The sequence below is a fragment of the Crocuta crocuta genome, unplaced genomic scaffold (assembly GCF_008692635.1).
Source record: "Crocuta crocuta isolate KB4526 unplaced genomic scaffold, BGI_CrCroc_1.0 scaffold9, whole genome shotgun sequence".
NCBI lineage: Eukaryota > Metazoa > Chordata > Mammalia > Carnivora > Hyaenidae > Crocuta > Crocuta crocuta.
The window spans coordinates 3,380,442-3,401,429 of NW_027551567.1; the positions used below are offsets into that span (position 1 = coordinate 3,380,442).

At 37.0% G+C, this 20,988-nt stretch overlaps 1 protein-coding gene across 1 annotated transcript in view; it reads left to right on the plus strand.

The window, feature by feature from the left end:
• AKIRIN2 (akirin 2) overlaps positions 1 to 18,446 on the plus strand; it is an 18,610-nt gene extending 164 nt beyond the window's left edge. Inside the window, exons 1-5 of the mRNA XM_077750271.1 lie at positions 1 to 108; positions 15,301 to 15,444; positions 16,740 to 16,889; positions 17,773 to 17,844; positions 18,094 to 18,446. The exon at positions 1 to 108 is cut by the window's left edge and continues 164 nt beyond it. Of these exons, the coding sequence (XP_077606397.1) occupies positions 1 to 108; positions 15,301 to 15,444; positions 16,740 to 16,889; positions 17,773 to 17,844; positions 18,094 to 18,104 (485 nt within the window). The 3' untranslated portion in view covers positions 18,105 to 18,446. The remainder of the gene's footprint in view (positions 109 to 15,300; positions 15,445 to 16,739; positions 16,890 to 17,772; positions 17,845 to 18,093) is intronic.
• The last annotated feature ends 2,542 nt before the right edge of the window (positions 18,447 to 20,988 follow it).

Genomic DNA, 20,988 nt, shown 5'->3' on the forward strand with positions numbered 1-20,988 from the left:
CGGCCGCTGCCGCCGCCGCCTCCTTTTCGGCTGCCGCCGCCTCGCCGCAGAAGTATCTCCGAATGGAGCCGTCCCCCTTTGGCGACGTCTCCTCCCGTCTCACCACAGGTGGGACTCGGCCCCGCGGCCGCCGGGGTGGGCGAGAGAACGGGGATCCCGGGACGCGGAACGCGGCCCCAGGGGTGGGGGTGCCGGGCTGGTGCTCGTTCTTAGCAAAGTAGTAGACACATTTCTTTTAGTTAGGTCCTCCAGCCTCGGCGACACAATAGAAATGGCCTGATGTCAAGGGGGTGGGGGAGTCGGGAGGTGGGGAGGCAAGGCCGTGCCTTGCCGGGTATTGTGGGGAAGAGGAAGATCTTTTCTTTGGGCTGAATGACTGGAATTGAGTGTTTCCGTAGTCTGGAGAGCCCCAGCGGAAATGATCAGAGACGGTGATATTATTCATAAATTTAGGCGAGAGAAGGGTCACATTTCACCCGAATCTCGATGTCTGTCTCCTTGAATCGATTGGTTGCAGCTATTAACTGTGGGACTGAGTGGTTTGAGGCGAGTCGGCAGCCCCTCCTCCGGTTCAGACATGGCTGATTTTAGTACCGAGGGGGTGGGGGGTGGGGATGGATGTCACTGGGGCGAGATCTAGGCCTGTCATTAATCACCCACAAGAACGCCACTTTGGCTGAGTCAAGACCTGTTTCCCTAGCAGGGTCAACAACAAAGAAAATGCTCTTCCCGAGTTCTGTAATATGATCGTACTATACGTCTAGATCCTGAGAAACTTGAACTTTTAATGAAAAGCGAATTGTATTGAAAATTGGGGCTGAGGAGTTGCTCCTAGTTGGAGGTGCTTTATTTCTTCTGCTCAACAAAGTGTGGTGGGGGCGAACAGCCTAGGCCTTGAGAATAATAAAGAAATCAACCCAAGATTCCAAGGGACTTGAGTGTTTTTGCTTTTCATCTTGAAACGTTTCCTGAAAGTGACTATGGGGGAATGCCTTTTGGCGCTTTATACTGCATGTGTATACTCAGTTTTTTCTGTACTTTAAAAATCCTTGCGTACCCCCGGCACAGTCCTAGGGATAGGCTTTTGTGGACTGGTGGTGTAATCTGTTTTCTTTGTGTGTATAGCATGCAAAGGTTTCATGTTTGAGCCTTTGGTGGTAATTTATACAGACAAAGCCTTTTCAGAGTTTTAGGTGTTTTGTTAGCTTTTAAAAAATCTGTGGGCAGTGTATATTTCTATAGTTTGTAACTTCCATTTTGAATTGATTTGGTCAAGTCAGATTTTAAATATCCTCCCTCAAATGCCTAGACTACCATTTTTACTATTAAATATTTGAGCTAACTTAAGGATATACTATTTTAGAGTTGTGGTGAGTTTTCAGAGGCGTTCTCAGATAATTTTATTTAGCAGCCATGCCTAAACTGTCTTGTATGTAAAGGCATTCATTGGTTTACTGTTGGGCATTGCATTAAAAAAGAAACCATCAGTGTTAAGAATTAGCTTCTGGTGATTAACATTATGTTTAGAGTTTGTCTTTTTAATCAAATGGTATCATTGAAAATTGAAGCGATACCTAGGAATCTGTACTTAACAAATAAGGCCACTTAAAAATAGCCCTGGCTAACCAGCCATAAATTTCAGTGGAGCTGGTGAATTAATACGTGTTAGGTTTGGGAGTTAAAGTATATCTCAGTGCTGCAGTAGTTCTGAGCATATGTGGTAAACTGGCCAGAAACTGTGTTTGTCTTCACTTTAAAGGAACTTATTCAGAAAGAATAGTGATCCTTTACAAATTTGTCATTTCATTGATGTATTTGTAGCGTTGTTTAATGCAGTTCGTTCCACGTTGTCACAAATTTCAGTTGAATGGACTATAATAGTAAAATGACTGGAGTCAGTGAAATTGTTTAAGCCTGATTTCACATACACACATTTTCCAAAATATTGCTGTCTTCTGTTCTTCCAGGTGTTTTTGACCTCTGGGAGTTTGATCATGTCCTGAACTCTTAAAATCATGCCCTAATTGATAATTTCGAGTCTGCTAAAAGTTGATTTAGCTTTTTCAGCTTAAAAAGTTGACTTGAGGGGCGCCTAGGTGGCTCGGTCGGTTAAGCGTCTGACTTCAGCTCAGGTCATGATCTCATGGTTCGTGGGTTCAAGACCCGCGTTGAGCTCTGTGCTGACAGCTAGCTCAGAGCCTGGAGCCTGTCTTTGGATTCTGTGACTCCCTCTCTCTGGCCCTCCCCTGCTCACGCTGTCTCTATTTGTCTCTCAAAAACAAATAAGACATTAAAAAAAAAAGTTGACTTGAGAAAAGCAGTTGAAAAATTGCTGAAGTTTTAAATTGTTAAAATCGACTTTTTTTTTTTCTCTGTAATTTTGAATGACATTCTGCATGTAATTTAATTTGGCTTTGTTTTTAGATGGCCAGCTTGTGCAGGCTTCTGTATGGTTTTTGTGATAATGTTGTCATAATGGGAGCTGCAGTGTTGTGCAGGTTATCAAAGAGCTTTTCGGTTTTCATGTCCCCAAACATGGAAATAATCTTCCCAAGCATTTAATTTTTAGATCCTTGTTTCAACAGTGGTGAGTCTCAAACTTTACAAGAGTGAATATCTGTATATCCTTAGCTGAAATAAGTAGCTTGGGTTGGAAATGGAAAGTGACTTACCAAGTTGAGATTGACTGGGACTCTGCGGAAACGGTTTTCCTTTCATTTCGGAGTTCAAATATGGTTTAAACAATTTAGAAATAGAGTACTAAAGTGAATTTTTTTCAGAGCATGCATATAATTTAGCGTTTTATCATCATTCTTTTTTGGATACTAAAAAGTGTGTTTTGATGTGTAGCTGAAATCATGTTGTGGCTTTACTAGTAGTTTCAGGAACTTGAACATTTGTTTCAAACCGAGCTTTATTTTAGCCATCCCAAGAAGGTGATTCCAAAGTTTGCCTTGGTGACTATTTGAATCTTTGGTTTTCAAACTGTTGCAGCCTAATGCCAGGGAAAAGGAAAAGGCTGGCAAAAAAAAAAAAAAAAAAAAAGTTTTATTGTAATACATGTTCTTTTTTTCCCCCTTAAAGTATTGTCCATCGCAAGCTACAACAGCAGAGCTAGTACTTGTGACTTGTGACAGTAAATACTAATATTTACTGCCTAATCCTTTACAGAAAAAGTGTGTCCACCCCCTCTGCTCAGTCAGCAGTGAAGTTTATAATACCCAGGATGTGAAAAAGGGAAAAGTTAATGATAGGGAAGGGTAGGGGATTGACTAGTTGGGAAAATGAAGACCTCTACTAGCTGCATCAGTACTCACCCTGGTAAACTAGTTGACAACAGATTTCAGAGTGTTCTGTATACTTCTTCATTAGTTTTTGAACCATCTCAGAATATTATCTCTTGGCCAAAGATTGTCACAACATTCCCAAGAACAAAATTATTTTAATAAAACTGAAATATCCTGTACCATTACGAGTGACTGTCAGTCAAAGCAAACACATTGTTTTTCATAATTGTGTACTGAATGAATGGTTTGGTGAAGAGATCCTTCTATGGATGTCAACTATTTGGGAATTTGCTCAGCATTTTTATTATACACATTGTTTAGGTCTTGTTACCATTGCTCTAGTCTTAGGAATTGAGTTGGATGAAGAGTTAAATTCCTTTGTAAGAACTCATTGTATTTGCTGGAAACTTGCCATTAAAAATGGAAATTGCAGCTTGTGAATGGGGAAGGGTTTACAGGAACTTAGATTGTTCAGTAGACATTGATGCATGCCTGCAAACGGAGACACCAGCTGGCTTAAATGAAGTATAAACGGTTCTAGGCAAACAAATGAGATGTCTGTTGCAGGAGGCAGCATTTCACTTCAGATGTCATTTATATTGAGCCAGAAGTGTTTTTAATATTTTGTGGTTATTTAGACAGCTGTTAAGTTGCTTCTAGTTTCTCAGTGGATTTGGCAAATAGATGGTTTTTAATGGGCTTTGTACTTCAAATTTTAAACCTGATATTTTACTTAGAACTGTGTATGCAGCTGCAGTTATTTCATATTTCTATGGATTATGCATTTAAGAATCTTGTAAAGTTTATGGCCTTTAAGAGCAGAGTATAGCAGTGTTCATTACTGAGTTTTTTTTTTTTTTTAATAGAAAAATAAAGCCTAACTTGAGCACAGAAACAATATGGTAAAATGGCTAGGTCAGAGAGAGGTTAGCCCTTCATTAGGTTTACATGCTGGTAGTTACCATTATTGCCACAGACACATAATCTGAGAGGTAAAGGAGAATAATAAATTTCTTGAGTTTTTGAATGGCTTCATAGGGGAAAAAATAGATTGGCTAAGAACTCAGGTAGATCTTATCCTAAGTGTTTGATGGACCCAGGAGAGAGAGAGAGGAGAGAGCATGTGCTGGGGAGGGGCAGAGAGAAAGGGAGAGGCCATCCCAAGCAGGCTCCATGCTGTCTTGGCGCTGGAACTTCATGAACCGTGAGATCATGCCTGAGCCGAAATCAAGAGTTAGAGGCTTAACCGACTGAGCTACCCAGGCGCCCCAAAAATCACTTCTGTTTTAAAAGGTTGTAAGTTAAGAAATTAAGTGGAAGTGCCCTGCTTTGCATATTTTTTTCTATTTGAAAATAAACTTTTCATTCTCCTTCCATGTTAAAGAAGAGTGCAGAATGATAACATGGATTAGGTTTGGACCTCTTAGATAGGTGCTCATGAAACTAGATAATGGTGTTGGGGTGTTGGTTAAGTACCTGTAACTAATTAACCAGCAAGTTGTGGTCCCTGCAGTCTTTGCATTAACTCTGTGGTAGTACTGTTGACTCACAGATATTCTCTAAGCACATGTGAAACCACAGTGAATTACTTGCCTTTTAAAAGACTACTTTGGGGGCGCCTGGGTGGCTTAGTCGATTAAGCGTCCGACTTTCGCTTGGGTCATGATCTCGCGGTTCGTGGGTTCGAGCCCCGCGTCGGGCTCTGTGCTGACTGCCAGCCCAGAGCCTGGAGCCAATTTCAGAGTCTGTGTCTCCGTCTCCCTCTGACCCTCCCCTGCTCACGCTGTCTCTCTCTCTCAGAAATAAACATTAAAAAAATAAATAAATAAAAAAAAATAAAAGACTACTTTGAAAAAAAATGTGAAAGGTGGAATACTTGTTCAAGCTTATATAAGCCAGTCTGGCATCTGCAGATGGTAACAAGGTCTTGAACAAATGAGTTTATTAGTTCAAGACAGTCATCTTTAATTTTGTTGCTGAGTTTAGGGGTTCTAGAACTCCATTTACCAATGTTTCTCAGCTTTCTAAACACATCTGGGAAATGTGATCTATCAGCAGCAGTCTTGTAGTAAAGACCATGAATAGTAATTGCCCCCTGGATTTTGAGAGGATACGGTCGGTTATAGTTTGAAGTAATCCCAAAGGTATTATCTGCCATACCTTCCTTCTTAATGTCTTATCACAAAGTTTTAAGATATTTATCAAAGATATTTGTTGAGTTAATCAAGCCTACTTATTTCCCAAGGTTCTTAGAGATGCTAAAGTTAAAAAAAAAAAAAAGTAATTTCCATTCTACCCTTCATTCTGTACCAGTTTTTCTTTACACTGTTCTATAACAATATAGCCACAGTTCTTAAAACATGTTTTGAAAAAAATATTGAAACAAATGAGTAGTAATAAGTACAGCGATTAGTTTAAGACTGAACAATACTTTTCTTGAGGCATTTGAAGTATGCTTCTCAGTATTCCCTCATTTTTCTGGACAATGATGATAAACATAGGATTTTCTCATTTACAGAGATCTCATTTGAAGAAAACATTTTTAAAGTTTTTACATGGTTTTTAGGAGAAAATATTATGTAATATGAAGTTTCTGGTTTTTTATTTCTAAAGGAATTGAGTGATTTATGTTATAACAAGTTTCTCCCATAATAAGATAGTGAAGCTCTATTGAGCAGGGAGGGAGTCATTGCAGGTAAAGTAAAACTGTATGTCACACTGTCAGCTTTGGTATTTATTTTGGGGCTTTTGATTAGAATTTTGCAGTATGCCAGATTGTGTAATCTTCTTCGTGATGATAGACTTTTTTCAGGGGGTGGTAGTGGTTTTTTAACCTTCCAGCATTAGAAAAACAGCTCATAATATTCTTTTTTTGTTTTTTTTTTNTAACCGACTAAGCCACCCAGGCGCCCCAGCTCATAATATTCTTATAGTTTGTCTTAGGGTTTATGATTTGCTTTCATCCTCCCTTTAAAAATTGTAAGTCATTAGTTTTTGTCACAAATGTCATAGGTAGATCATCCTGAAATGTACTAGTGCTTTGCAGCATTTTGGTTTTAGTAAATTTATAATCTTTCCATGAATACATTTTTTTGGGGTTTGACTTAATTTTTAGTTTCTAGGTTCGATTCATGTACCTGGTTTTTCTCAACATTATTAAAATCGAAATATTTACTCCAGAAGTCACTTGTTCAAGCTCTTATGAACCTCATTTGAGTTCCAGGTACTGTGCTGCTTAAGCAAAGACACAGAGTCTCTCAAGGAATAGAGCCAGCACTATGGATACTTTATTAACTAGCTAAACTTGAATAAAAACACTGTGGTCTTTATGCTTTCAGTATTACCAATTTTTTTAAACTATTTTTTTTTTTCCAGAGTGTGGGGGGAAGAGAGAGAGAGAATCCTAAGCAGGCTCTGCACTGTCAGCAGAGCCTGACATGGGGCTTAAACCACAAACCATGAGATCATGACCTGAGCTGAAATCAAGAGTTGGATGCTTAACCAACTGAGTCACCCCATGTTTTATTTGTTTAAAAAAAAATATATATATATATTTACGTAAATATATATGTTGTTGAATTGACCTAGCAATTAAAGAATAGAATGTAGGGTGGAGTCTGAAAGATTAGAGAAAGCCAATTTTTTTTCATGCCTTATTGTCCTTGAACTTTGCTTTTTAATTGTTTTTTTAAATTTTTGTTTAATTAAAAAATTTTTTAAATGTTTAATTTTAATTGTTATAGAGCATTGCCTTGTTCTGTTATTAAAATGTAATTCCCTGGAGGAAAAACTTTTCTTAGTTTTAGGTTGCTGTGACAGAACACGGGAACTTGATGCTCACTAACAACCATCCATGGCCTAAGGTGAAATGGTACATTATCTGGCTGGTGCTGTAATCGGTCCTGTATGTATGGCAGTGCTGACTATCAATTTAGAATAATTCCTCCGTTATAAAACATCAGTAAAACATTCTGGTTAGATATAGATGGCTATCCTACAAGGAGATAGTTTAGAGATGTTGAAGTAAGTATCCTTTATATAAATATCTGAATGTAACATGGAAGGTGTGTGTGTGTGTAAAATTATTTTGTTATAACCAGTTTCAGGGTTCTGGGTAGATGAGAATTATACACTGCTTGGTTATTATCTTAACAACAGAGTGTGAAGTTTCAATACGTAGTAGTTAATTTCTCTATTCTGACATCCTGTTTTGTTTTTGTTTTTTTTTGTTTTTAATTAGCTCTCCTTCTTAGGATTTAGTATAACTTCAGGTACTTGTAGAATACGGGCTAGGTATTGTATGTAGTAATACAGTACTGGGAAGGGCAGCAGATGTTGAGCTTAAGCCCTGAGGTCAGGTTTGGCCCTGACTATTCCAGCTGCGTGACCTTTCAGAAGACATTGAAGCAAAGCTACATTTTCTTCATTTATAAAATAATGCACATGATTATAGTAATGTCTGACTCCTTAGGATGGGTTGTGAGGCTTCAGATCATTTCCTGCCTGGAGATAGTCACAATGGAGCAACCTCAAATGGGACTTTCTTCACTGTTCAACAGTCCTGCCATTTCGGTGAATAACCTTTTCTTCAACTTAATAGACAACATAGAAGTCATCTAATGGCAGCTTCTTCATTTCTTCCAGTACCAACACTACCAACAGTTGTGCTTTCTTGTTTTCCTTTGAGTATTACTGAGGAAGTTTAAATGAGATCATTAAAGAACTTTACACAGTGAGGGAAGGATCCCACTTCTCCAAAGGAACCTTATCTTCGGGATTATTTTTCTCTTTCAACCGGACCTTTGCTTTGGCTTCAAATATTGTCAAGATTCCCATTATAAAGTAATAAATAAAACATCCTTATTTTCCTCCAGCAGTCATTCAGATTCCTCACTTCAAAACCAAATTCAGAGAGCTTTCAACTTTCAAATAAGTCTGTTTGCTTCCATTTCTTCAGTTCTTAGGTATTTGTGCCTCAAATAGCTCTTGTCAAGTCAACAGTGATTTCCATGGCATATAATCAGTCCTTACCTTGTTTGACCCTGCTTAGAGGGTTTATACTGCTCTCCCACTCACTCACTCCTTTCTGAAACATTTTTTTCTTCCTCCTGTGATAACACTTTCACTTCTGGCTATTTCTTTTGTCTTCATCTGACCATTAAATTTAGGAGTTCCTTAGTTATAGGTTCAGCTGCAGTCCTCTTTAATAGCTCCCTAAGCAATCCCATGCATACTCCTGACTTGACTTTTCACTTACAGATGAAAATCAAATTTATATCTTTAGTTCAGGTCATTCCTCTCAGTTCTGGTCATAGTGAATTTGGACCTCTTATTGTTAGATATTCCCCTAGAAGTCAGGATTTTTGTGGAATCTATTGATTTTTAAATATTCGTAGCTAATATACAAAATAAATGGGATAAACAAAAGATGTCTGTGGACTTCCAGTCACTGCCTTCTGGTATGAAAGGTAGTCTTAATTGCTTTTTCAACAACATGTAATACAAAAGTAAATGCATTTGTTTGCCTTCAATCACATAACACAAATTTCATATTTTAAGAAACAGGTGTTAGGAAAAATGAATCAACATATATAAACATTATGTTATGAGTCTAAGTTTAATTTGATTTATAATTAAGTTTAAATTGGTTTACAGAATAATTTTCTGCTAGGGCGGGGCAGGTCTAATACTGAATTACAAAAGCCATGCAGGTTAGGGTGGCAAAATGAATTTAGATCACCTTAGTAATTGAAGTTAAGTCTCTGACTGCTTTCCTACTCCCCTTCATTTCCCAGAATGTCCAGTAATAAGTAAACTAACCACTTTTCTTCTTAATTGCTATAGTAGGGGAGTTGTTATTTTAAGCAGGGGATAGAAACCTAAATGCTCATAGTTCCCGGCAAGTAATATAAATGAGTGAAGTAAACTACATGGGAATTCGTGAATTCCAACCTTGCTACTGATCTGTAGAATCACCTGAAAACACAAGAGAAGTGCAGAATCTTCTCAGACCCCATCCCTCAGTCTTTTAACAAAATCACCAGGTGATATGGTATGTGTATTCAAGTTTTAGAAGCACTTGAGAATTTCTGCCCCTAAAGGTAGCAGCCACTTTTTTTTTTAATGTTTATTTTTGAGAGAGAGAGAGAGAGAGAGAGAGAGAGAGAGAGACAGTGAGTGGGGGAGGGTCAGAGAGAGGGAGTTACAGAATCCAAAGACAGGCTTCAGGCTCTGAGCTAGCTGTCAGCAGAGCCCAACTCAGGGCTCGAACCCACGAACCATGAGATCATAACTTGAGCCAAAGTCAGACACTTAACCGACTGAGCCACCCAGGGTCCCCAAGTAGCAGCCACTCTTAAGGTGAATTTTGCCACGTAGTTTAGTTTTCCACTCTAACAGTAGCTAAAATTTTTTTAATTTAAAATAATGAACTTTTTAAATATTGGGCATAAATTCACACTTCTTAAAAGAAACTATTCAGGGGCACCTGGGTGGCTCAGTCGATTGAGCACCTGATTCTTGGTTTCAGCTCAGGTCATTGATACCAGGGTTGTGGAATCCAGCCAAGCCGTGTCAGGCTCCACCCTGAGCATGGAACCTGCTTAGAATTCTCCCTCTTTCCCCCTCCCTTTGACCCTTTCCCTGCTCTTATGCGTGCGTGTGCTCTCTCTCTCTCCTCAATTTTAAAAATTTAAAAAATAATAAACTATCTAGGCCAGACATATCTTTGGGCTCAGTTTAGCTTGTGAATCATCAGTTTGCAACCTTTGGTTTCTAGGTAAGCTATCACTTGATGGTATATGTCTGTTGGGTGCTTTAATAAGTAGTTGTAGGAGATGGATTTATTCTTCAACTTGATCGTTGTGCCCTAGAGTCCTCCTCAAGTAGTCCACTGTATAGACCTTACCTTGTTTTCATGGCTGTAGTTAGTTAACTGGAATAGAAGCTGGACTTTTTGCAATGGCATTAAATGTTTTCTGTACCATGTATATTTTGGATTTTGGATGGTTCAGTTTTCCCTTTCTCTTCCCCATTTACTGCTTTTTTGGTTTTCCTAGATTATAAACTATTTGGGTAGATACAGATAGTAAAGTGCTAAACAACAAAACAACTTAGTTATATCCCTCTGGAATCTAGAGTAATATAAAATAGAAGTATGAAACTTAACTGGGTATCAGAGAGGAACCACCTGCTGATTGAGCGTTGTTGGATTCCTTGCATTAGTGACTCCCATTGTGCAGTTAATTTGTAAAATTTATACTTAGACCTGCAGGGTTTGAACAAATTGAGTCATTCATTTCAACTAAGTAATCATTGGCTATTACAGTATCAGTGAAATAATAGAATTTGACTTGTAATGATTATGCTTTTTCTTCCTTATGTAGGATATAAATGAATGCCTCTTGTACAGTAAAATATATATTATCAACTTAGAATCTTAGCCAGTTGCTTTTAAAGTACTGTAGATAATACCCTAATGTTTGTATAATTGTGTGCAGCTATATTATGCTTATTAGGAATCATGCTAATCCAAAGAGAAGTTAAAACTCTAGATATAGTTTGACAATCTTGTGTTAAAATTTGGTTCTGGGTCCCTCTGACATAGTAGTAATTTTAGAGTGAATTAAAAATGGCATCAACTCATTCTTTTCAGTAGGATAGCTCTTGGCTGGGTAAGAACATTGTCTTTAAGATTCCTTCAAGGAGAACATAAGAACTGTTTTCGTTACTGGACAGATATCCTGGAAAAATAATTTATTTACTAAGATGGGCCTCCATTACAACTCTTAAATGAATATGTTTTAATTTATAAAGTGGGGATGGCAATGTCTAGTATGTAGTTGAGTGCTCTAGTTTTGATTTGTTATTTTATTTGGAAACAGTTCCTTACTTTTAGGTCTTACTGGCTACTGCAGGTTTTCTATACTTAATTTGTGTTCCTGCCTAGAACTAACAAACTTTCAAGATTTATTTTATTTTTAATCCCATTATTTATCTGTCTAGATGAAATTTCACTTTATTTTTCCAAAGATACCCCGTAGAGAAATTGGCATGGAAGGTGGTACAAAAAATGTCTTATACACCTAAACCTTAATGAGAGCTGTTAATGTTTGATTTAGTAAATAACGTCAGTAGGAAAACAGCAAGTCTGTGCAGGTCTGGAGCTAAAGTTGAGTTTCACATGTCACAGATCTTTAGACATCTTATGGACTATACTCTAGAAAGACCTCTGTAGTTGCTTTTCTAGTTCTATATTCCTCCCTTTGCTCTCAGTTCCATCTTGTTGCCGTTTCTCTTACTCGTTAACTGTTATTTTTTAATCCCTACAACTGCTTTCTTCTGTTTATATTGTTGACCTTGTGTCCAGGCTTTCTTATGTAATCAGTGGTAAATAAGAATAATAAAACAGTTTGGGAGTAGGCTTAATGTTACCACAAGCCCGGCTTTTTCTTTTCAACATTTACCTAGGTTTTTTGCTCTTTTTAAAAAACATTCCTTTAGAATATTAATCATTGATAATCTCCCACCTGTTGAGGAGAATTTTATTGGCAACTTTAATGGCCAATATGGGAATGAAGATGCCATTAGCCTCATAATTTGCTAACAGTTTGACTTTCACTTATACATAGTGCAGTGGAAGAAATCTGAGTATTTTGTGGTAAAAAAGTAATGTAGTCTTTAGGATTTTGGAAAGGGATATAACAATCATTTGTGGTGAAGTTTGTTATGAAGATAACTGTATTTTGCTCGAAGTGATTTGCTGCAAATTTAATCGATGCTTCATAAGCCAAATATGAAGCCTGCATTATTAAAACTGGATGTGTAACTGATAATGTAAGAAGTTTCATTTCACTAGCTTTTTCTTATGTACCATAAATTGTATTGGCAACATGTTAGATGTTACATGTACTTGGGATAAAATGTCACTTGCCAGTTTGATTAGATGGCTAGGTTTAGTAGTTTAAGACTAAGTAGACATAGGAACTTCATTGATGTATAGAAGACCTTTATCCAGCTGGTGTGGAAGCAGCTTCAGTCAGCCAGGTACCTAGGTTGAGCTCAGAATGTGAGTTGTGGAAAACTGAATCTGGGTAAATTTCTTGAGTTAACAGCTTTAAAACTGAATACCTCTCCAAACTGAGATAAATGATTTTGAGGCTGAGTTCTTAGTCAAGTTAAATTGGACCCTTCACTGCGTAACATTGTTGATTACATGATACTGGTATTAGAGCCTTTACGGGCACAGTGAAGTTTAGATGACATAGTTGCATCATATTTGACCAAAAAAAAAAAGGCATTGCAGGCAATAGCATTCAAAATTCTTCAGTTCTTTAACTGACAGTATCAAATGTTGGCAAAGATGTTGACAAAGGAACTCCTTCATACATTGCTGGTGGGAGTGTAAGATGGTACTCTGGAAAATGGTTTGGCAGTTTCTTACAAAGTAAAGCCATGCACTTACCATATAATCAGACCATCTTGTTCTTCTAGGTATTTATCCAAGAGAAATGAAAATTTTTACACCTGTAGCCTTGTACTTGAATGATAGTAGCCTTATTTCATAATAGCCCCAAATTGGAAGCAATCCAGAGGTCCATTAAAAGATTGGATAAGGTGTGTGTGTGTGTGTGTGTGTGTGTGTGTGTAGGTAGAAACCTACAGTGGAGTACTAATTAATAAAAAGGGCTTAATTACTTATGAATCATAAGCATTTTGCCGTGTGAGAGAAGTCAGACACAAAAATCTACCTTTTTATGATACCACTTCTATGAAAATTTCAAAATGGCAAAAAAAATATTTTCAAGTAGTAAAAGTAGATGAATATTGTGGTAATGAAGGTGAAGGTGGTGAATAGGAGCATGAGAGAACTTGTTGGAGTGATAAAGTTCTTTATTGTGATTGTGGTGGTTCCAACACCTGTTTGTTATATACGCATATGTTAGAGGTCATCAAAATGTACATTTAAATTGGCCAATTCATTTTGTATATTAGACCTTAAAATTCTTTAGCTTGCCATGCTGTCTCTTAAGTGTTAGATGATATGGAGGTTTACAAAGCTAAAAGTTTTACTGTATCTTAATGCCAGGCTAGATCTATATAGCCTATCATTTGAGATTATCAAATGAACAAATTTGAGTTTAACTATTATTTTGACACATCTTAGTTGTTCCCTGACTTTGTGAAGCAAAAGGAAGACTATACTAATCTTGAGAACAGTTGTGGTAATCAAAGAGTAAGTCAGTCACACAAAAGATGTTGTGGACAAGTTACTGAGTCTGGTACATTTGAAATCTTTGGTTGTGAATAAACTTTAGGATGCTTTAAATGGCACTTTTTATCAGAATGGTGGTAGCTTTGATCAGAAAGTGATCAATGAGGGTGACATGATGGCTATCAGAGACCAAAATATCATTACTTTGAAAGGTTTTTAGAATATTGCTACTAGAGTTCTGTTATTAAAAAAAAAAAAAGATATCTGCGTTTGTCCTGGTTGGTATAGGAAGTTGCAGTAGTTTTGTTGGACCCCTCTGTGAATCTTAGGAAGCCCATTTCTATAAAGGTGCTTAACTTTTCAATAGATGGCCATTTTATTTCACACTGGTAAATTCATTTTTAAATTACCAGTTAGCGGTCATCAAATAAATGGAAAAGGGCTGAAAATGACCATGTTTAATATAGACAAATGTTAAGATTCTGAAAAATGTTACAGATAAAGTACCCCTTATACAACCATTCTAAAGTTAAATCATTTGTTTGATTCTGTACTTAAGCTGCATATTCATGTATATATAACAGATTTGTTTACATAAATGGAATCTTCTTCACTGGATGTCTTTTTGCACCTTTTTACCCCAGTTAAAATACTGAAAGTGGCAGAATCTAAAATGTTTAAGGAGAAAAAATAAGGGACTGATTGATGTCCACTCAGGATCTTCTCTCTCAAAAGCCCTAAAAGTTCTTACTAGAGAAACAATATAACGTCAGAAAAGAGAAATTAAGTACATACCTGAAAACCACCAGTATTTTTTTTTTTTTTAAAGGATTGTTCTCATGTAAATCTTCAGCTTCAGTCAGTTTTTTGGTTCATTTTTAATTAACATCATTGTAGACTTGATTGCTAAAGTTACACTCTGATATATTTATAAATCATTTTAATGCTTAGCTAATTGCCATCTTAATTTTTGTTTAATTTTGCTTTGGATTGGGATTAACAAATTTAGGGTGTGGTTTTTCACATGGCTAATCTATCTAGGAGCTAAGGTGGTTGTGAGAAAGCGTTTCGAGGGAAATGGAAACCTCAGGGAAGTATTTTCTAGAGAGGCTATTTTGAATTAGGAATCTTCTAAAATGAACCATACCTGTATAAAAGATAAGCTCAATAGGATTTTACCCGTTTGGATGGTTGTGGTTGAAGATAATGGTACTGTGGTATGGTGGTTTACTATTGTACCTGTTATGTACCAATCACATGACATGGGTTTTTACCCCCAAAATTCAGAACACTTTTTTGCTGTTAATGTTAGAATAGTCATAGGTTCTGTTGGGCTTGATATTAATGGCCATGACCATTTATATATAATTTTTTAGTTCCCATCCACTGTATCATTTTACTGACCTACTGTCAATTCTCACTGGTGTGTGCTTCTGTATACACAGTGTGATGAATAAGTGGCCTTTCAATTTGGGATTTTTTAAGAGTCTGCGTAAACTAAAGTGCACTAAAAGTTCATAAGACTCCCTTATCTTTACATTGAATGAAAAACTTTTAAGTTTATCTTTTGGTAATCAGTGCTTAGAAAAAATGGTAATGTAGAATTCCAGGTGGTATGCATGTGCTATTTCTGAACGAGTTGCCCCTCTTAAGGCTCAAAGTAATTCCTCCAGAAAACCAGTTTCCTGGATATTAATTGAAGAGAATATTTTCAGTAGATTGTTTGTACCAAGTAATTGTTGGAAACCCAACTTTTTTTTTTTTAACTTTAGTTTTTATCTGGTCATTTTTTTTTTCTAGAACAAATTCTGTACAACATAAAACAAGAGTATAAACGCATGCAGAAGAGAAGACATTTAGAAACTAGTTTCCAACAGACAGATCCATGTTGTACTTCAGAGGCACAACCACATGCATTTCTCCTCAGTGGGCCAGCTTCACCAGGTAATAATAAACTTAAAGTGAAAGGAAATGTTGTTTAGTATGGTGACTCAAACTTGTTTTTCTCCCCTTTGATTAAAAAAATATATATATTTATATAAGTAATGTGTGATCTCTTAAAACATGGTACAAAGTAAGTACTTCTAGCTGGATTCCCACTACCCAGAGACAACCACCTAGATATAATATCCCCTAAGTGAACTTTCTCATAAGTGATATGATTTGTACCCTTCATTAAGAAAAAAAAAAATAACATACCATGTATTTGTTAGTATAGATGTACCTTGCCACAGTTGAATATTCTGCCATTTTATGGATTTCCCATAATTAACCATTAATGAAGATAATTAGACTGAAGTTTTGGTATTACAGCACTTACAAAAATGTCCTTGTACATATACCCTATTAGGGTAGATTCCCAAAGGTGGAAAGTGACTGTAAATGTTTAGTAAAGTCTCAGCAAGATAGTTTTTCTTGTGATGGCAGTTGCCTTCCTTCTCTTCCCTCCCAGCAAGGATAAGAAAACTTGGCAGAATAAAAGAAAACATTCAGGGGCTTCTGGCTGCCTCAGTAGGTAGAGCATTCGACCCTTGATCTCCCCACCCTGGGGGAGATAGTTTCCTTTAAAAAAAAAAAAAATCCAGAAGTCAAATAAAAATAGCTTAGGAAACAAAACTGTTCAAAACTAAATTCTTCAGCGTTCCTGCCAGTTGAGGGTGGGGTGCTAGTATATAAGTGAGTGAAACCTTGTTAGGGAAGGTTAAGGGCAGAGAATAGACTAAAATCAGCAGGAACCAAGTTCATCATCATTCATTGAGTCAGTTTACTTAGAAGATCGATTAAGTGGCAGCCTCAACTAAAAGCTACAACTTTGGAAGTAAAGATAGCCTTCTTGGTTACAGATTAAAGCTTACATACTTTAATCTTGTGACAGACACAACAAGGATATCCTCTAACAAGGGTAATTAGTTACCTGGCCCCAACCACGCAATTTACAGAAAATCAAGCGAAGCAAGAGGAATTGGGCGTACTAGAGAGACAGACACAGCAGGACGACAACTCCTAGCAAATCTGTGTATTGAGTGTGTATAAAATGCTTGTACCACTTTAATGCACGGAAGGGTAGTACTCAAAGCCTGCGTTTTAAAATGTAAGTATTTTCCAGAAATGAGTGAGGTTTTGGTAAGATTCAAAAATCTTTTCATATTACCAAGTCTAAGAGTTGAGTGCTGTTTTCAATACTTGTAGCAGTCTATGATGGCTCTAAATCATGTGCTTTTTGTTACTGTTATACATAGGGACTTCATCTGCAACATCCTCACCATTAAAAAAAGAACAGCCCTTATTCACCCTACGGCAGGTTGGGATGATCTGTGAACGTTTGTTGAAAGAACGTGAAGAGAAAGTTCGAGAAGAGTATGAAGAAATATTGAACACAAAACTTGCAGGTATGCAATGAGCTAACTTTAGATCTTCTAGAAACTTACTGTAAGAAATGTATTATTTCCACATATCCTTGAAGTTAGTTAACTTACCCTGTCTGTCCACTGGTTACAGTGTGTTTTCTAAGAACCAGAGAATTTCAGTTCAAAAAAGGAAATGAACCTTTCTGTAGCTCATCGCGTTCCTTAGTGACCTCAATAATATTAGTTAGCCATGTAGATTTTTTTGGTTTTCCTGTGCTGAAAACTTGATTTCAGCTATTTATCTGAATTTGGTTTTGGATTTTTAGACCGTATCTTTCATGATAACTTTTCCATCAGTCTAGACACACTTATTGTGTATGGTGACTTAATCAGGATTTCCCTGTTTTTAACATCGCAGATTTTACTGGATATTTATAGTATAAGCTTTCTTATTCTAAAGTTGTTAAATCAAGGTGCTAACATAGGCAAAATTTGCTTACTTATGAGACCTCTTTTTCTGTGACCTCTGATTAGGTTACAGGTGGATGCTTTTGGATATATTTGTCAAACTTGTTTTCCTGTTTCCCCTCATTGTAGTAAACTGCCATTCATAGATCACTTACAATAAACTTTCAGAGCAGAGCAAGATCTTTTTATTTCAAGCCCTTTATTTTTAATAGGTTAAGAAATAAGCTCCTCCAGCCTATACATAGTCATATAATTTGGACTGAAATATAGGTTTCCTGATCAAACTTTGTGCTCTTTCCACTTGATAACACTATTATCATTATTACTAAGGTTACGTGACTGATTCAAAGGACCAACTTAGAATTGTTTCACTACACATACTGGATTTTTCAGGGTTCATCTGGCTCTAATAGTACATTCTGCATATCATGTAATTGATATGTATCTTCCTTTATAGAACAATATGATGCATTTGTGAAGTTTACGCATGATCAGATAATGCGACGATACGGAGAACAGCCTGCTAGTTGTAAGTATTTCATCTCTGAACTGTGAAAACAAGACAATTTTTTAAGAGGACATGTATTATAATTATATACTCAAGAGACTTTAACAGAAAATCATGGAGAAAAAGGCTAGAGGAAATAGGCAACAAAACTTTATTAAGGCTTACTTTTGGTTACTTAAATATGCAGGGCAGTGTTGGGGATGAAGATCTGGAATGTCTTTGAATTTTGACTTGGACTTTGCACTAATTTTCTTTTTCCTCCCCCTTTAGATGTTTCATGAATCACGTTTTCTGCATTTGTGGGCTGCCTTGTTCCTTGTTGAGTTGTTGCGAGAGGTCCTAATTATGACATGCAGCAATGCCAATACCCCCCTGTGAATACAGGTTATTTCAAGCTTTCGTCAGTGGCAACCACTCTTAGGCAGCAACTGGTTTTGGATATTTCCCTGATGTCAGTACCATCTGGATGTGGACCTTTGCTACCTGTATTAATGCCAGTGGCCTCATTTGCTGTATCATTACAATTTGGCTTCTTATGTTAATGTTTGGAAAGGATTAAAGCTGGTATTCTAAGAACATGCCCTTCACTGGTTGTGTAAATAAAACTGTAGAATGACACTTCAGATGAAGTTAGTGTGATTTTAATTGTGCACTACAACCAAGCTGTAACCAGTTATTAATAATCTAGAATGTAATCCCAGGACATTTTTATTGAAGGAAGGAGGGCATTTCTGTATTCCAGGACTTCTTGGGGTTTCAGAATGGATTTTTTTTCCCCTTAAGTTTTCTTTTTTTTTTTTTGGTAGCTTTTATTTATTCTATCAATCGTTTTAACAAATGTTTATTGCTGCCCTCCCCCCCCGTGCGTCGTTTTACTGCCCTTGTAATTTAGTTGGAAGAATAAAACATCTACTTCTAATCTGCTTTAATGTACAGATGGGTAGTACTTGAATAAAGCCAGTGTTTTAAATGTAAGCATTTTCCAGGAATCCATGAATTTTCCAATAAGATTTGAAAATCTTTTCATATACCAAATAATCTAAGATTTGAGTGCTATTTTCAAAAACTGAGTTCTGATTCCAAATTGCTTATAACTGACTGCATGATAGAATGTTACATAATCAGTTTTAACAGCTGTAGAATATTTACCTCCAAGATAAGAGTAGAATCCCGTTTTTTTAAAGGATGATAGATGAAAACATGATTCATCACATTTAACACCCTTTCCAAACATAGCTTTGCTATAATGAAGTGAGCAAAAAATGCTCTAGTGATTTCTTTCAACATATTTCTAATTAAACCCAATCATAAATGTACCGGGGCATATATATTTATAAGTGACCTAATTAGTCAATGAAAAGATTTCCCTCTCCCCTTTTTAATTTTGATGATTATACTTCAATTCTTTGTCTAAACAAGGCCAGGGTTTGAGGACTTTCACAGGATCCTCAGATAATTCATATGCCCATTATATGGTTGAGAAGCATTGATACAGCACAGGGCGGCTATAAATTAGGTGGATAATTCTACCTAGCTTTAATGGACTAATGAGATTCTCAAACTCAGCACTATTGACAATTTGGGCCAGATCACTCTGTTGTGGGAACTGTACTGTGTATCAGGATGTTTAAGCCATCTCTGCCCTCTAACACTAGATGCCAGTAAGCACCCCCCAACACTTAACAACCAAAAATGTACTAAGAGATATAGTGCCACATGTTGGGACTAGGGAAAGAACAAACAGTCCCCAGCCGAGAACCACTGGTATGTGGGCGTTTCTAGGAGAATGTAGGCAGTAAGTTGGAATATGGAGGGGGAGTGGGCGTAGAGTGGATGTGATGAATTTGCCCTTGACCTCAGTAAGGGCAAAATGATGAACACTCTTAACAAACTAAGCATGTGGGAGTTTTCACACAGATTTAAATTTATAAAAAAGAGGTGGTTTAACTTGGAAGGCAAGACCTACTAAAAGGAAAATCAGTACTGGCAATCTGAATGGAGCCACAAGTTTTAATTCCACTTTCAAGTTGAGTCAAGAATAAAATTTCTTCCACAGCCACATTTCTGCTTATTACCTCACCAAAAAGTTCTAGCTTATGAGCTACTGATTTTAAATAATGTGTGAGGTAATGCCAGAAAATAAAAAATGTAAATAACTTCTTGGATTTAGTTGTAATTCGATGAATCCAGTAGTTGAGTACTCTAGTCCAAGTACCAACCATACTTGATCTTAGTAAGAAAGATCATACTAGCTACCTAGGGATTCTAAATTCCCAGAGATCCCTGAAATTGCTTTTTAACAGTCATTCTTTTATTAAAAGGCAGTACTAGTACATGCTGTACTTAGGTTGCTATATACAGTAATTGGTGTTAATAAGCAAATATTCTAAAGCACTTAATAGCCTGTCCCTTGCCCACGGCTAGACATGGCTTTAGCAATGCTCTGCTCCTGTGCTTGCCTTAGGTAAGAAACATTAGATCCATATCCCTGTCTAACTGAAAGACGAGTCTTCTCTATTACTGCATCCATTTTCTACTAAATAATTCCCAAAAGCACAATAAACATGCTATTAAAAAAATTGAGGGCACTTGGGTGGCTCAGTCAGTTAAGCATCCACTCTTGCTGTCAGCTCAGACCATGATCTCATGGTTTGTGAATTCAAACCCCACGTCGGGCTCGGAGCTGACAGCAGAGTTTTATTTGGATTCTCTCTCTTTTTCTGCCTTTCCCCTGCTCATGCTAGCATGAGCTCGCTCTCTCTCAAAAATAAACCTTAAAAAAAAAAATCTTGGGGCGCCTGGGTGGCTCAGTTGGTTGAGCATCCGACTTCGGCTCAGGTCATGATCTCACAGTTCGTGGGTTCGAGCCCTGCGTCGGGCTCTGTGCTGACAGCCAGCTCAGAGCCTGGAGCCTGTTTCAGATTCTGTATCTCCCGCTCTCTGACCCTCCCCTGCTCATGCTGTCTCAGAAATAAATAAAACCTTAAAAAAAGAGTCTTGATCCTGTGATCCTTCTTCCAGCTATTACTCTATTTTCTCTGCTACCACCTTTACAGCAAAAGTCAAGAATTTTCTAATTTTCCCCCCTTGCCTTTTTTTCACCCACTTGGAAAAATTCACAGAAAGTGATGAACTTAATGTGAAAAACTGCTGTTTCATGTGTAT